The sequence below is a fragment of the Hylobates moloch genome, unplaced genomic scaffold (genome assembly GCF_009828535.3).
Source record: "Hylobates moloch isolate HMO894 unplaced genomic scaffold, HMol_V3 SCAFFOLD_5, whole genome shotgun sequence".
Taxonomy (NCBI): Eukaryota; Metazoa; Chordata; class Mammalia; order Primates; family Hylobatidae; genus Hylobates; species Hylobates moloch.
This window is the reverse complement of record NW_026652280.1, coordinates 44,515,275-44,533,192: the sequence shown is the minus strand read 5'-3', so window position 1 is coordinate 44,533,192 and position 17,918 is coordinate 44,515,275. Positions and strand designations below refer to the sequence as shown.

The 17,918-nt window shown below is 44.0% G+C and overlaps 1 protein-coding gene across 3 annotated transcripts in view; it reads left to right on the top strand.

Annotated features, from left to right (window-relative positions):
- MAPRE2 (microtubule associated protein RP/EB family member 2) overlaps positions 1-12,332 on the top strand; it is a 169,454-nt gene extending 157,122 nt beyond the window's left edge. For all 3 annotated transcript variants that reach the window (XM_032152522.2, XM_032152521.2, XM_032152523.2), the window contains 2 exons: positions 1,333-1,491; positions 9,553-12,332. In XM_032152522.2, the coding sequence (XP_032008413.1) occupies positions 1,333-1,491; positions 9,553-9,627 (234 nt within the window). In that variant the 3' untranslated portion in view covers positions 9,628-12,332. The remainder of the gene's footprint in view (positions 1-1,332; positions 1,492-9,552) is intronic.
- The last annotated feature ends 5,586 nt before the right edge of the window (positions 12,333-17,918 follow it).

Genomic DNA, 17,918 nt, shown 5'->3' with positions numbered 1-17,918 from the left:
CATATACCCTACATAAAAATAAAGGGTTTAAACAAGTGGGGATCCTCAGAGACCAGGAACGGGGTAATAGTTTGGGCCTGAGTGTAGCTGCTGCACGTGTAGGACTATGGTAGACTGAGATTTGAAACCAGATCTAGTCACAACCCCGTCAGGGTTTCTTTAGCTCTGGGTGTCCGAGTTCTTGGACCCTCTTTTGACCACTGCCTCCTCCCTTCACTTGGACTGTTGTGTAGCCACCCTGAGAAGCTGCACAACCCTGGAAACTCTGTGAACCAGGATCGAGGGGAAGAAAGAGGAATGAGGGCTACTGTGGTGAGGGAATAGGCCTTCCTTGCCCTCCTGCCTTCCCAGTGACGTACCCAAAGCCCGAACTAGAGAAATTGAGACGGATCCACTCAGCCAGGCTTTCGGTCTCACCCAGTTTTCCTCATGTCGCGAACCCCCAGTTTCTCCCTGGAGAGCGTTTGTCTAATGTGGCTCAGTATCATTTGTGAAAGGGTCTAGCTAAGGGTGGCTTCCATGTAAGTGATCTTAGGGAGGGAGAGTCCTCAACATAAATCTAAATAGCTGTGCTTACACCCTCTCTCTTCTGCTTCTCTTTCCTCCTCCCATTCTCCATTTCCTGCAGAAGATGAACAAGTATTTCAGTCTGTTCAGGCCGCTAGAGCAGAGTACTGTAGACAGGGTGGCTTATAAACAACATAAATTTACCTCTCACAATTCTGGAGACTGGGATGTCTAAGATCAAGGCGCCAGCAGATTCGGCATCTGCTTGAGGCCCCATTCTTCACAGATGGCACTTTCTCACTGTCTTCACATGCTGAAAGGATGAATGAGCTCGCTTGGGCCTCTTATCAGGGCACTCATCCTATTCATAAGGGCTCTACCCCCATGACAGCCACCTCCCAAAGGCCCCACCTCCTAACACCATCACCTTGGGTGTTAAGATTTCAACATATACATTTTGAGGAGATACAAGCTTTCAGACCATAGTAACAATTAGAGGAAAGATATGTTCCAGCCTATGTTAGCAGGAGACGAAAGCTCACTCCCAGCCTGCGGGGAACTGCACAAGCAGAAGGACCACTCTGTCCGTGGTTAATAAACGCTCAGTTGCCTGAAGGGAATGACCAGAGTGCTGTGGAGAATTGGATGTTTTGGCCCAGGGTCAAGCTCCAGACAACAGCCCTGTTGTTTCTCCCTCAGACTTACACACTGGTTATTTCTGCTGCTCTCTCTCTCCCTCTTTTGGATTTTATTCAAAGAAATTGCTGGTCACTTCTTATACTATATTTTGGGTGGGTTTTTTTCTTCACTCTCACTCCCTTGCAGGTACATTCATTAAAACTTGCCCTTGAAGGCGTGGAAAAGGAAAGGGATTTCTACTTTGGGAAGTTGAGAGAGATCGAGCTACTCTGCCAAGAACACGGGCAGGAAAATGATGACCTCGTGCAGCGACTAATGGACGTCCTGTATGCTTCAGAAGAACACGTAAGTGTGAGGAGCACGTGACTCCTGTGGTCAAAGCACAGTAGATCAGCACGCCTTAGAATACTTCCCCAGGACCTCAATGAGAATTACTGCTCAGCCAAGTGCACTTGATAGTCCCAAAGGAATAACCATCATTATCATCATGATCCATTGACCCATGCCTATGGGACAGGCAGTCATAAATTAATCTGGGAAGAGATGGGTGGGGTGGGGAAGGCTTTGACAGAAAAATATGCTTATGCAGCCAAACTCCAAGTGGTCTGCAGCTCTCTGAGCAAATGAGCATTAAGAATTTGTATACGGATTCCTCCTTCTTCATGCAAATACAGAGTATAGTTAAAGGAGAAAATAATCTAGATGCTTTTCCCATCCCCAGAAGCCCCATAATTGGCTGTTTTTATTCCGTAGCTGGTTGTCTTGGTTACTCATTGCTAGGACAGACCAGAGCTGTGGGACAGCCACATGCACACCTCCTTTATGGGGAGGACCTGCCACCAGAGTTGCTGTTCAGAAGTGCTGATGGAGACCCAGGATGTGGCTGTGTCAGCGTGATGAAAAGCAGATGTGAGAAACGGGGGAGGAATAAGAATCTAGGAAGCAAAGAGAGAAAGGGGGCAGGATGCATGGCAGAGACTGAGGCAAGGCACCCCAGGTCTGCCAGTGCCAGGAGAGAGAGGCCCAGCAGCCAGAGGCGGAGGTGGGAGCCCAATGTGGCTTCGCCTTCCACAGAGCCAAGTTGAGGGGTTGAGGTGTCCAGCTTCTCTTATGCCAGGCTGATGCTAGTGGAAGTGTCCCAGTCTCTTGGTGTTCTGAGCCTGTGATGTTCTGAGGGCCTCCAGTGGAGTTGTATGTGTTGATATTTCTATAGGACATAGCAAGCCATCAGCAAGTTTACTCTCTTATTCCAGCTGAATCCCAGGCAAATGTTTACTCCATTTATGCCTCAAAATACTAGCAGTGAAATTCTCCTAAACTGTAAGGCACTGTATCTGTGGTTTGGAAGCTCTCTACCACTTTTTTTTTTTTCATTTCTTCCAAATATTTTGGTTTAAATTATTTATTGGTTATCAATAGCTCAAAATTTGAAGCCCTGAGAATCCACCTGGTTTCCATGATGGCTTCATAAAATACGGTTCTCAGTATTTTCAGATCTGATGGAAGAAACCAGAGACTGATTTGTAGTATGTCCGCAGCTGCCACAGTGTCACATATATGACGTCCTGTGTGTACAGAGTGCTTGCCCTCTGTAAGCACTAAATGGACTATGGTTATTCTCTTCACAAGCTTGTTTGAGGCTAAATCAGCTGAGATCTCCACAGCACCGTGAGACTGAGCGAATGGCGCTGCTGTCTGCGATAACGCCTGCTAGTGGGAATAAGGCCGGCGTGCAGGATCAAAACTTCTTCCCAGCCCTGCACTTCAAACAGGGGGAAACCCTGAGTCTAACCTCATGCCAGATTTTGTCCAAAGAGGGAGTCCATGTGCAGGAGCACTGCCCGACAGTGAACTCCAAATGAAGTGTGGGAGAGGTCCACTGAATTCCCGGCTAAAGATGGGTGGACAGCCTCAGGCAAGAGCTCTTGCCTCCTGGGTGTGATTTCCAGGGGGTCTACCTAGATGACCGCACTCAGTTTCTGTTCTGCCACACCCATCACCACCCGACCCCACACACACATACATCCCAGCACCACCTTGCCACCATCCGGATTCAGAGAGCCATTCTTGCAATGTACATGCAACTAAAATGCAGGCACCCCAAGAAGAAATAACACTTTAAGGCCTCATCATTCATTAAGACTAAGTAATAAGTTTAGCAGACACCTCTTCTGAGACACCTGGGTTGGGGTTTGAGGTAGAAGGGTCTAGGACTTGATGTATATTAGCTTATTAGCTCCTATAATTCTCTAGAGAATCCTATTAGGTAGCTGTTGTTGTCATCCCATTGTACAGATGAGGGAAACTAAGGCAGCAGAGAGGTTGAATAACTTTCCCAAGTCTAAGAGCAGAATAATTTCCATTTGAACCCTGAAATCTGAATCCTGAGTTTATGTTCCCTTCTCCAAGTCTGAGCCACCTTTTAAGTGGTATTACGACAGTAGTAATGGCTAATACTGATTGAGCATTTAGCATGTGCTAGGGATTGTATTCATGTACTACATAGATTTCTGACCTTAACCACATCCCTGTGAGGTGAGTAATTACTTATCTACATTTTACAGATGAAATTACTCACCCAGTGGCTCATAGTTAATAAGCTCCAGCACTAGGATTTGAACCCAGGTTTATCTAACTCAGAGGCTAAAATCATAAGGACTGAGTTACCTCCCTCGCCGAGTGTTGGGTACCGTGGAGAAGGGAGGAAACGAACATAGTACCAGTTGGGGAAAGCCTCAAGATTAACTTTCTAATTGACAGTCTTCAGTTGAACACGCCCTGTGTGTGAAGAAGAAAGTTTCCAAATTTTTACGTGGGTTTTCTCCAAATAACTCCCCTTACCTCGTTTTGTTGATTTTCACCTTCAAAAGCCTAGTTGTGGCCTCTTTTTCTGGGCATTCATCTGATTTTAAATCAGCATCCACAAAGAACTTCAGTTTTCTTCTGGCCAGTTTGTAACTTTTTTAAACCCACTTTGTTGTTGTATCTCTGGCACTGCGCTGACATCATCAAATAGATTTAAGGGAAGGAAGAGAGAGGGAAAGAGACAGAGGCATTGCCCTGTAAGTATATGCTGGGGAGTACCCAAAATTCAAGAAGAGAATTACTCAGAGTAACCAGGCAGTTGAATCTGGCAGAGAAAACAGCCTTAACATAAATTGCATGTGTGGGTTACCAGAGCAAGATGTTCAAATGCAGTTGCTGACTTAATTTTTCTAGTTCCAGGGTATTTTTATTGCAACTTTGTGTCTGTAAAACTCCAAAAGAGACACATCAGGCTATACTGAGTTTTCTACAGAGAGTAAGCCGTTTGAGCTGGAATATGCCAGGTGTCCTCGTTTGGAATGTGACAAGACCCATTTGGTTAAACCTTGGTTTTTATGCAGAAAGAAAAGAAAGACTGCAGTGGGCCTGGACGCCGTGCTGGGTGCTTTCCATATCCTGTGCATGCATGACTCTGCCGAGAGGCTCGGGAGCAGCTAGGTACTCTCCTTTCTGCCCCCCAGCACTCCACCTCCCAGAGGTCCAAGAAATCATCCTAGATATCTTAAGGCCTCTAAGCATTTTCATTTCTTCCTGAGAATATGGAATCTGGTTTCTCTGGAACCACCCAGAAGCACATAGCCAGTCCTGCACTGGGGGAGTGAGCCTTCCTAAACCTGTACCCTTGCCTGCCTTCCCCTATGTCTATGGTCTGGAAAAGCATCAGTTTTGAAAAAGATGTGCTTAGTGGTTATGATGCCACCATACACCACTGCCCCCATCTCTGGGAATCCTGCTTTTGCCCCACTGTGCTTTCCCCTGACATTGTGTCCTGTTTTCTGGCCAGCCCCACACTTGTGTGGTGGGTAGATTTGCACCCATGTGCAGGGATGATGTGCATGGCATCTGGGAGGAAGTGCCAGCACTTTGTTCATGATGCTGTTGGTACAGCTGTGTGTACAGAGCTGAGACGGCACAGATGCCTGGTGGTCTGCCTTTCCCAGAGCCCTCCTGGAGCTAGAAGGCCAGGTTGCAGCACGTGCTGTTCAGCTAAACATAGATGGACATGCTTTGCTTTGACATTTGAGGTAGGAGTATTTGCTGGGGAGATCTCTTCCCCTGAATGATTATTTAACACTCTTATTTGGTGATGATTGGCCTCTGATTCTTATATTTAAGCCATCCCAGAATATGATGTTTGGAAGATGTGAAAATCCAGGTGGGAGTTTTGAGCAGAAAATCAACAGAGGTGGTTCAATTCCCAGTTGTAGAAACCTAATGGAAGTTTCCAGAGCAGATACTTATTCTCATTATGTTTTCCCCTGATACTTAACTTGGAGCCACAGGAGTCTGGGCTGAGGCATTGGCTACCTGCTCCCTGTGGATTCTGTCAGCTGAAGGGCACCAACTTATGAACAGTTACTTGTTTCCTGTGGGGACAGGCTGTGTTTCTGTCACTGGAGGGCCTCTTGTCACTGGGCTAAGTGCTGGCTATAGAAAAAGACCCAACCCTACCTCAGAGGAGCTCCCAGTCCCAGTAAGGGAGACAGACAGGGACGTGACTAACTGGAATATGGGTCAGATGATAACAAATGTAATAATGGAGACATAAATAAACTTGCGTGGGGAGCAGATAAAAGCTGCCTGGAGGACCACGCAGAGACTTCACAGCGAAGATGGTATTTGTGTTGGATGTTACAGGGTGACTGGGAACATCAACAGCTATCGAGCTAAGGTAGGGAGAAGCTCCATGAGCAAAGCAGAGGAGAAAGACCAGCAGCCACAGCTGGCGTGGTGGCAGGAGACAAGACTGCAGGGTGGTGCCTCCCACAGCTAGGAAGCCAGGAGCTGGTGGAGCTTCCTGATGGGCCTTCCTCTCTCCTTTGCCCCCATTTTCCTCCCACAGTGGCCTAGAGCCTTCTTCAATACCATCTTCCAGTTTGCCTCTCTATCTAATGATTATAAGGAAACTAAAGAATGATAGTCTTCTTACAATCACTCACAGCTAAACGGAAAGATGTGAATAGATTGATATGCACGTATTAGAATTATTAGGTGATGCTCTGGTGCATTAGTCTCATATTTGGTATAGGTTTCGCCTGGCCTCCTACTTAGACATGGGTTTAAGTTCTTCATTCTTGTATAAGGCATAGAAAAAGATTGTTTTTTCCTGTGAGCCTGCAATAGCATTGTGTGGGCTGTGAGCTCTCAGTTGTGATTTGTAACACCCCAGAATTACAGATGTGTTCTGCCAGACTCTCAGACTGCCTTAACTTGCAGGCCAAGCATGAGCAATCCATTGATAAATTGGGAGCTTTGCTGGTATTTCCCAGTGAGAGTTGTCTGGGGTCCACAGTTCCTGCAGATGCATGACATCGCAGAGGGGTCCTGTAACTGAGACTTAAGCTGGGTATGCATGAGGAGCAGCTGCCCTGGGCATCTGGAAGCCTCAGAGCCATAGACAAGGCCAGCAAACCTGCTGCCTTGTTGGATGTGTTTGGAAAGGAGGCCTAGCCTAGTGGCTTCCTGGCCCTCTAGTTTGTTACAGGCTCAATGATTACTTGAATCTAGGTCTTTCAACTTTAGCTCCATTAGCCCACAATAAACTCCCAGTTGTGACGTGAGCAAATGAGAATTTCTGCAAAATGTAAAACAGATCCTCATTTCTGAAATCTTCTTTTCAGCAGTCTAACATGCACAGAAACAATTATATAAAGAAAAGCATACTTTAGACCAGCTGAAGTTTGAGCAATACAATATGGAAGACACTACACTCACGTTCAAGAGTTAGGATGCTGAATAAAACAACATAACTCACCGTGGGGGGCTCAGAGCCCGGCTGGAGAGACAGATGTGTAGCCACCCAGCAGGAACACATGCGGGACTGTGGTGCGCCCTCCCACTGAAGCAGAAACTGAGGATAGGAAGCTTGGAGAGGGAAGCCATTAACTCGGGGCTGCAGGCAGTGAGAGAAGCTTCAGGGAGGAGTGGCTTTCTCGTAATTTAGAGGAGCATGTGGCGGGACAGACAGCCGGGAGTTCCCAGCCCACCATTCTTGTTAAACTCCCTTGAATGTTAGTTTCATTCTTCTCCCCTGGATGAGAGGAGAGCACTGGCTTAGGAAGGCCAGTAACTGTTTCTTGTCCTGCATTGGCCCAGGAAGAAGTTCTCTCCTGCTCCCCTGAGCATGTGTGGCCACACTGTCGGTGAGGCACTGACTCTGAGCTGAGAGGACCAGCCTCACGTGTGCCAGGCAGAAGGCAAAGCAGTGTGCAGAGGAAGTGCCAAGAGCACAGCTGCTGTGATGTCCAGGGGTCTGGGGTCGATCCGGCAGAAGGGCAGTAAAGAGGGGATCAGGGCTCTGAGATCTCCCCGAGGTCAAAGAGCACCTGCAATTAAGGAACTCGAGAGTACAAGGGTCAGGAAGACACATGATGTGATCAGAGAGAACAAGAGATTGGGCCTAACATTCCAGAGGTAGAGCCAGTTCTAGGTGGTGAACACAGGGTGGTCATGGGATAGATAGGGAGAGCTCACATTTGCTGAATAAGGGGCCTGTCGGCACACTAAGAGACAATGCCAGATTTTTTCCCAAGTTTTCAACACAATGTCACTGTCTACTGTTGATTGACACAGAAAGGGTTACTTTTTTAAAAAAATTAGTTGCACTTCTAGAATATATTCCAGAGTTCTCCCACTAAGAAATATAATCACAGCTCACATTTCTATTTACCATGTGCCAAACACGCTTCTAGGCACTTTACCTATTTTAACTCATTAACTTCTCTGTTGGATTCCAGGAGTCCTTTGATTCATTGACTAATGAAATGCATTGAAAATGCTCCTACATAGATACTCTTATCCCCAACTTTACAGATGAGGAAACTGGGGCCTAGAGCAGTTAAGTTCTAGACCCAAACCCACACGGCCTGTAAATAACAGAACTGGGATGTGAACTCGAGTCCATGTTGTAACCTTGACATTCTACTTACTGCCTCTCAGAAAATAAGTGGCTCGTGACCTTGGCTGATAGTCTGATAGTCTCAGTCATTCATTCTTGAATCCACTGCAATTTGTTCCTCTCAACACAACACGGATTGAGTCTTACATAAGAAAGATGTGGTACCGAGAATCCTATCCCTGACCTCAGTAACCTCAGCATCCAGTGGGTGGGGCCGAAAGGGTCAAGACAAGATTCCAAATCAGTGTCATAGCAGAGGAAGAAAACAAATGCTGCAGGAGAAGAGAGAAGGAATTCTGGCTCAGTGAACGTGCCATATTTGAATTGGCTAAAGATGGGTTTGTCCTAAGCTCCAAGGAAGAGGGGCCTGACAGACAGGGAAGGGCTTGGGCAGTTCAGTGCTCAGGAGCCAGCGTGCCAGGTGTGCGAGGCATGGGCACTTCCGTATGTCCCAGCACATGCTCCAGACTGCATCACAGAAGCTGTGTGCCCTTACTGAGAGAACAGGGAACTCCTTTGATTAGCCATGCTCCCTCAGCTTGGGTAAAAAACAGCAAATATTTTGTGTGAGTTCAGAAAATGAATGAATGTGCAGATACAGCTGATTGAGGCTAGTGCTCCCGGAGTTGGTGTTCATGCCATGCTTCACTGGGTTAGATAAAGGAATAAATAGGGCTGTATATTTCTAAATAGTGGGAAGAACAACTCACCTATCTGATTCTCAGTTGATAAACATAACGTAAGCCAAAAGGGCCCCAAGCAGTCTAAGTAGATGTCCCAAAGTCCTTGAGCTAAAAGCTCCTGAGCTCCCTCGTTAGGAGGGGCCTCCTTGCCTGGGGCAACCCAGGAAATGTGGCTGCTGTCCTTTCCTTAGCCTGGGAACCTCTAACACTGCTGCTCTGGTATCTAAGCCTACATCAGGTTAGTAACAAAACAAAGGGTCTCCTTCAGCCCGGCACTACCGAGCAAGAATGACAGCGAGGGAGGGACTAGGAAATGGAGCAAAAGCCCACATCCCTATCCATTAGTGAGGAGTGACACCCCCCCCCCGCCCCACAACATACCAGGGAGGCCAGGGGTGCTGCTTTTATATTACAACAGCTTTACTCATGGTTGTCACGATGCTCTTGAGTCATTGTGTTTGGTTTACTCTTTTACAAAGGTTAGGAAAGTATGCCATGTATTCTAAGATTTCCTTCCAAAACAAAATAGTTGGGTGCCTAAAGCCTGATGACTGTGCTTTCTAGAATGATCTGTTCTTTGATCGCATGGGGAAGCTAAGGCGCCCCTGCACGTTTCGGACACCAGAAGCTGGGAAATGTTTGCATGGCAAGTTGTGCCTAACTAAGCCTGGTGCCCTCCACAGCCTTCAGACGCCATGCTGGCAGTGGCAGTGGACTGGGACGCTGCAGGGCCCCATTCCCAGTCAATTATCTCAGCTGAAACTTCTCCCCCGCCCACAGGAGGGCCACACAGAAGAGCCGGAAGCAGAGGAGCAAGCCCACGAACAGCAGCCCCCGCAGCAGGAAGAGTACTGACCTGTCCCGGCTGCTCTTGACACTTCCATTGTGCATGGGAACGTTTCTTCTGGAGAATTGGAACATGTGTGGCCCCAAGCTCAACAGAAACCAGTTGTTCCCAATCTGCCGTTACCATCAACGCACTGTTGCATATGCCAGCCACTGCGCTTGGTTCCCATTTTCTTTGCCAAGGTGTATTAGCGGACGGCCCTCTGGCCGCCTACCCGAGAGATCGTAGGGTCACATACATCCAACTTCACCACTTGGCTGCTTGAGATTGGTTCTGCTCTTTTCTTCATTTCTTTCCAGAACAACTCTTTCCCACCCCAACACCACTGCCACCACCCCTCTTTTTATCCTGGTGTGAAACAATGGTAATTTGATATATGGTATTTATATTGGCATTTTTCAACCCAGTGTCACTAGATGTCACACACATTTGTGGTGCTTTGATGTTTGCAAGTCTAACCTCTGAACATAAATTTGGTCAAATAATTGGAACAAAGGGAAACAGATACTTGATATGAAAGCCATAATGACGGTGACTTGTGTCGTGGGGGAAAACATAAGGTCAGTTTCTCCCTCTACTCACAATACTAAAGGGAAAAAATGGATTCAAAGCTAGGATTTCAGGGCCCAGCAGTGTTCCTCCATCAGCATGTTAGACAGCTACACAGAATGTTGTTAGTTTTGAAAGACATTCACTCAAGGAAAACACCATCTCAACTTTGCCCTCTCACCATGTCCCTTGCCCCCATGTAGCCCATTTCCCAGGTTATGCTGTTTTCTTTCTCAGGATCCTCTTTGGTGGGCAGCCACTCCCCGAGATGTTGCCATCAGTTTTCTGCAGTCCAAAGAGGGTCTGGTTAGGTACAGGTCTTCCTGCCTCATTCCTCTTCCTCTTTGTGTAGGTTTCCGCCACAAAACTGTCATTCACTCTAGGGGACCCCTACTAAAGGGTAACTTCAGGTGTGCAGCCCTGAGCTCCAAGGCTCTGCACCATGCCACACACTTGCTGTAAGGCTAGAAGACCTTATTAATAGGATCATAATTGCAAGGGAGAATCATGGTTCTGCAGTCTGGTGTAGACACTGGAATACCAGCACAGAAAAATCTATGCCTCCCAATATCTTCTAGAATAAAGAATTTTCCTTCTTTAACACAAGGGCCCTCCTTGTCATTGACCTTAGCTAAACCATGGCAATTCATACATAGAGGAAACATTAATGAATTAAAAGCATTCCTTATTTTTTTAACTAATATTTGCACATTTTCTTAGCCTCTTTCCAAGTCTTTGCCTCTTTTTTTTTCTTTATTTTTATTTTTTCCTTTGACAGATGGTATCCCTTCCTGGATCATTCATTTCACCTTGGTTTCTAACTTTAGATTTACTTTCACTTGTTATTTGACTTAGCAGGTGCAACAAAAACAAGAAAAAAATGTGCCCACCCCACTTTCCGCTTAACTGAAAAGCTCAAAATAAATTTCTGAATTATGTTCCTGAAGCTTTGAAATTTCTTTATTAATTGATGAAATATGAATTCTAAATTCTAGCATTGAAGCTTTTCACCAAGTCTCTCCAAAATAAATCTTTTGCAGCAAAGTGATATTTATTGAGTTATATGGAAAAGATGGCTTGTATTTTTGAGATTACAACACACTGTGCAGAATTGGACAGATGTTCCGTGGTGTTTGGTTTCCCTTTCTTCTCTCTCCTGCTTACTCTGCATTATAGCGGCAGCTTATTTCTCTAAGGCTGGACAGCCTGGCTCTCGGCAGTGACGTCCTCCCACACCTGGTCACAAGTAGTAGTGGCTGTGCTATACACAGCATCATGCTTAACAGCCTGTTGCCCTTCTGAGCCTGTTGTACTCACTGATCTCTTTAAAAAAAAAAAATAGCTCTTGTAAAAGGTCACAATAACTCTATGCAGCTGATACTGCAGTGGTTCCTAGGCCATTCTTCATCTGCTCTGGACATCTCAGTCATACCCAATGCTCGGTGGCTCATGACCAAACTCCTGTCATGTGGATGCACGTGAGTGGGTAGCAGGGAGTCAGGATCCTGCCTTCTCCGGCAACCCCTTACTGCTGTATAACTTGCATAAGCCTCCCTGGTGACTCTTGCAGGAACCACTCCGTTGCCCTCCAGCTCCCCAGCCTTCTCAGTTATCAACATGCTGGCCAGATCTCTTAGCCTGCAAAGAGAACTTTCCCCAGTCACTATAGACCATTCTCCTTCCCGAAGGCATGGGGCAGGCCATTCGTTTATTTAGAGAAGAGCTATGCATTCTTTCTGGTCCCATCTTAAACGTCTTCTGTTGTGCTGCACCCCAGATGGTGTCTCAGATGCTTTGGGGAATCTTTAACAGCTGAATTTGAGTCAGTCCTCTTAGGCTGCACCTCCAGCCTCTGTGCAGACCCCCACTCGTTTCCCGTGGATGGTGGGACCCCATCATTCTCTCATCTCGGCATTCAGGGAACACTTTCCTTGGCGGCCCCTGGTCACATGTCATCGGCTGGGCAGGAAGCATCCCTGGGTGCGTGCTCTGCTCCTCCCTCTCAGGAAGCCCAGTTTCATCCTTAGTCCCCCCTCATGCCCATTGTCGGCTGGTTATAGCACTTCCACTGCTACTGTCAGATAGGAAGTGATCGAAGCAGGGGGCAAAGAGAAAGCCCATATTTGTTCAAAGCAGAAAAGCAGGAAAAAAAAAGAAAGAAAAACACCTGTTGACCTGAGAGAAGTAAATTCCAGAAGGGAACCAAGAACTCTTCCCTTCCCTGGTGAGTATTTCCATTATTCCGTTAAGGTTTAATATGCATTCAGATTACTTTTACTAAATAGTACACCATAAAGCTTTTGTTATATATTAAATGTAAACTGAAAGGAATGTAAACATATGTATTGTTAATTATAAATATAGATAAGTAATGACATAATAGATGAAAAAGTCTTATTCAGATGTATCACATTCATTTTACATTACCCACCTATTGTCGCATGGTAGAATAGTTTTTTGTCTCTGAATATGTGAATAACTTGACTTGCATTGATCTTTTTACATATTTAATAAAAAAAAAGTATATGTTAAAATCTGCCTGGAGTTACAGATTCTTAAATTTTTATGCTGAAGCTTCCCTTTTCAGTCAGCATGTGAATAGGAATAGATTTGTGTGGATTTACACATCTATCCACATTTTATTATGATTTCCAAGGGGCAGGGGTTGTCTTTGTTTTTATTGATGGCAAATGTTAACAAGAGTTACAGACTCGTATTTGATATCAAATGTAGCAGCTATAATACCTTTTAAAAACTTTACCAAAAAAAAAAAAAAAAAGACATAAAGAGAAAACATTCCCTTGGGAAACATTCCACCTGCAAGCAAACAGAATCCTAGCTCCTGCAGGTCCAGCATACTCCATCTGGACGAGACAGTGCTGGGCAAATAGGAAACTGTGGGAGAAGCAGGCAGATGTTTCTAAGTACAGCTTTGCGGCAGAATGACCTGCTTGACAAAAACCCTTTGAATAAGTGTTTGTTGACTTTAAACGGCAATGATTTATCGACATGAGCTATAACCGTAATAACAATTTAACAGATACAGGAATAGGTGAAAAGAGAAATGTATTTCAACTGGCCCAGTAATCACCTGTGGAGACTGCAGAGCAGGCCCCAGTGGGATGCAGACATTACCCTGGAGCCTGCAGGTTACTGGGCTTCAGCTAATATGCTTTTCACCCTGAAGAGTGCCAGCCTTCCCTACGCTGCTTCCAAGCACCACCTAGAGGCCAGTTTGGTTTCTCTACTGTCCTTTGGCCACTATTTTCCAGTCACTTGCCTTTAGGCACATTTCTATTAACATAAGTGGGAAAATAACAGAAAGCAAAGATGTTACCCCTCTTCTCCATCTACATTCATTTCCTCCCAAGGTACACTTGTGACAGAAGTTTGTGAGCCATTACCTGGGTTTGAAATCTCATGCTCAAAGTACACGTGTGTTTCCCATTTAATCCACGAACTCTGGGGTTTTAAACACTTGATCTTATACTTAGACATTTGTGCACAGACAAAAATACATGTGATTCATCTTACAAAATGTACACTGGTGGACTCTAGTAAATCTGTCACTGATGGTTCAAAGGTGGTGAAATAACATGCTTGTTCTATTTTATTAAATCTGACATCATTTCTAAAAATTTGTTGCTTCTGGTACTATGGATAGGCTCAAGTCCAGAGACACCCCTTCCCAAAAAAAAGTTAATGGAATTCCATTGAATTTGAGTTATAAAATGCCAATTCTCTAAAACACACACACAGACGACTTGTTTTATTCCTTTTAACTGCTAGAACACAACTATGATCATTAATTAAGGCTGCTATCACTAGTAATAACTTTTACTGACCCAGTTTCTCAGCACTGAGGCAATGTTGCCAAATAGCACAAATGATGGATAAAAACATCTCCCTGGATGTCTAATAGCTCCTGTCTTGCCGAACTAGGAACTCATAAAAGGTGTTTTCCACTCATTAGAGGAGTCCTGGCTTTATTTGCCTAAAGGAAAGCAAAGCTAAGGAGAAAATCCATTGATCCCTGGAGGACCCTCATGTGGCATTGGGACTTTGGATCACAAGACTGCCCCACGGGCAGACCCCCCAACTCTGAGCCGGACCCCGTGTCTTATATAGATTAGGAGTACACAGAAGGTGCATTTACTGAGGCTGTGCTTCTGTTTTGGGTTTACAAATGTAATCAAAATGGAAGGCCCAGCTGAAGTTAATTTGTTGGATGCCTTTTTCTCTCAATTCACTGGAAAAAAAAAATGTTTAACTTTTTAGCTTCCAAGTTTTAATTTCTAAAACAGGTTTCTTGTGGTATTTTGCAACGATTTTATCATCAAGCCTGGTGATAAATTGTTTTTAAAGGGTAAAGATGTATTAATGTACCTTTGAATTTATAATTCTCAGTAGGAAACTAGCCCAAGACCTAAATGTTTTCTTTTCTAGAGAATAAAAAAGTTAAGAACATGTTTCCTTCTGTGTAGCTAACATCCCTCATATTTTTACACTATGGTATTTCTTTAGGTCTTGAAGGTTATCCATATAAAATAAAAAAAATTAAGATATGTTTAGTAAAATGTTTTTTGTCAAATCTGAGAGCTTAAACTTTGGAAATTAAAAAGTAATGAAAAGGTCTCATAAATGTGTTCAGAACTTACTACTAGGATGCTGTCTTCTAATCTGATATATTTATTATGCAGATGAAACATGAACTTCTAACGGAACAGTTTTTCTTCCAGCTTGAAAGATCTTTTAGAAAAAGACCACAGAAAACCAGGCCAAATGTTAGTCTCTTTTAGGCTAAGTTATGTCAAGATAGGCTCAGAGGCCATCCTGTCCTGCAAACAAAGACGTTGTCCAGTCACCTGAGCTTTAAAAAAAAAAAAATGCAGAGAAGGAAAATGTGAATTTTTCCCCAGAACTTTTTTTTTATATTTTACTTTAAGTTCTGGGATACATGTGCAGAATGTGCAGGGTTGTTACATAGGTATACATGTGCCATGGTGGTTTGCTGCACCTGTCAACTCGTCATCTAGATTTTAAGCCCCACATGCAGTAGGTATTTGTCCTAATGCTCTCCCTCCCCTTGACCCCCAACTCCCCAACAGGCCCCGGTGTGTGATGTTCCCCTCCCTGTGTCCATGTGTTCTCATTGTTCAGCTCCCAGTTTCAAGTGAGAACATGTGTTTGGTTTTCTGTTCCTGTGTTAGTTTGCTGAGGTTGATGGCTTCCAGCTTCATCCATGGCCCTGCAAAGGACATCATCTCATTCTTTTTTATGGCTGCTTAATATTCCATGGTGTATATGTACCACATTTTCTTTATCCATTTTCATTGACGGGCATTTGGGTTGGTTTCATCTCTTTGCTATTGAAATAGTGCTGCAATAAACATACATGTGCATGTGTCCTTATAGTAGAATTATTTATATTCCTTTGGGTACATACCCAGTAACGGGATTGCTTGGTCAAATGCTATTTTTGGTTCTAGATCCCTAAGGAATTACCACACTATCCTGCTCTATGGTTGAACTAATTTACATTCCCACCAACAGTGAAAAAGCGTTCCCACTTCTCCACAGCCTCGCCAGCCTCTATTGTTCCTTGACTTTTTAATAATCACCATCCTAACTGGAGTGAGATGCTATCTCCTTGTGGTTTTGATTTGCATTTCTCTAAGGATCAGTGATGATGAGCTTTTTTTCATGTTTCTTGGCCACATAAATGTCTTCTTTTGAGAAGTGTCTATTCATATCCTTTGCCCACTTTTTTTTTTTTTTTTCCTGAGATGGAGTTTCGCTCTTGTTGCCCAGGCTGGAGCGCAATGGTGCAGTGTCGGCTCACTGCAACCTCCGCCTCCCGGGTTCAGGTGATTCTCCTGCCTCAGCCTCCTGAGGGTAGCTGGGATTATGGGCACGTGCCACCACACCTGGATAGTTTTTGTATTTTTAGTAGAGACAGGGTTTTGCCATGTTGGCCAGGCTGTTCTTGAATTTCTGACCTTAGGTGATCTGCCTGCCTCAGCCTCCCAAAGTGCTGGGATTACTTTTTGATGGTTTTTTGTTTTGTTTTGTTTTTGTAAATTTAAGTTCCTTGTAGATTCAGATATTAGACCTTTGTCAGATGGGTAGATTGCAAAAATTTTCTCCCATTCTGTAGGTTGCCTGTTCACTCTGATGCTAGTTTCTTTTGCTGTACAGAAACTCTTTAGTTTAATTAGATCCCATTTGTCAATTTTGGCTTTTGTTGCAATTGCTTTTGGTGTTTTTGTCATGAAGTCTTCACCCATGCCTATGTCCTGAATGGTATTTCCTAGGTTTTCTTCTAGGGTTTTTATGGTTTTGGGTTTTACATTTAAGTCTTTAATCCATCTTGAGTTAATTTTTGTAGAAGGTGTAAGGAAGGGGTTCAGTTTCAGTTTTCTGCATATGGCTAGCCAGTTTTCCCAGAACCGTTTATTAAATAGGGAATCCTTTCCCCATTGCTTGTTTTTGTCAGGTTTGTCAAAGATCAAATAGTTGCAGATGTGTGGTGTTATTTCTGAGGTCTCTGTTCTGTTCCATTGGTCTATATCTCTGTTTTTTTTTTTTTTTTTTACCAGTACCGTGCTGTTTTGGTTACTGTAACCTTGTAGTATAGTTTGAAGTCAGGTAGGGTGATGCCTCCAGCTTTGTTCTTTTTGGTTAGGATTATGTTGGCTATACAGATCTTTTTTGGTTCCATATGAAATTTAAAGTAGTTTTTTTCTAATTCTGTGAAGAATGTCAATGGTAGTTTGATGGAAATAGCATTGAATCTCTAAATTACTTTAGCAATATGGCCATTTTCACGATATTGATTCTTCCTATCCATGAGGATGGAATGTTTTTCCATTTGTTTGTGTCCTCTCTTATTTCCTTGAGCAGTGGTTTGTAGTTCTCCTTGAAGATGTCCTTCGTGTCCCTTGTAAGCTGTATTCCTAGGTATCTTATTCTCTTTGTAGCATTTGTGAACAGGAGTTGATTCATGATTTGACTCTCTGCTTGTCTACTGTTGGTGTATAGGAATGCTTGTGATTTTTGCACATTGATTTTGTATCCTGAGACTGTGCTGAAGTTGTTTATTAGCTTAAGAAGTTTTGGGGCTGAGACGATGGGTTTTCTAAATATGGAATCATGTCTTCTGCAAACAGAGACAATTTACAATTTGACTTCCTCTCTTCCTATTTGAATACCCTTTATTTCTTTCTCTTGCCTGATTGCCTTGGCCAGAACTTCCAATATTTTGTTGAATAGGAGTGGTGAGAGAGGGCATCCTTGTCTTGTGCCAGTTTTCAAAGGGAATGCTTCCAGCTTTTGCCCATTCAGTATGATATTAGTTATGGGTTTGTCATAAGTAGCTTTTATTATTTTGAGATATGTTCCATCAATACATAGATTATTGAGAGTTTTTAACATGAAGGGATATTGAATTTTATCGAAGGCCTTTTCTGCACCATTGAGGTAATCATGTGGTTTTTGTCATTGGTTCTGTTTATGTGATGGATTACATTTATTGATTTGCATCCCAGGATTGAAGCCGACTTGATCGTGAGGGGTAAGCTTTTTGATGTGCTGCTGGATTCCGTTTGCCAGTATTTTATTGAGGATTTTCACATCAGTGTTCATCAGGGATATTGGCCTGAAGTTTCTTTTTTCGTTGTGTCTCTGCCAGGTTTTGGTATCAGGATGATGCTGGCCTCATAAAATGAGTTAGAGAGGAATCCTGTCTCTT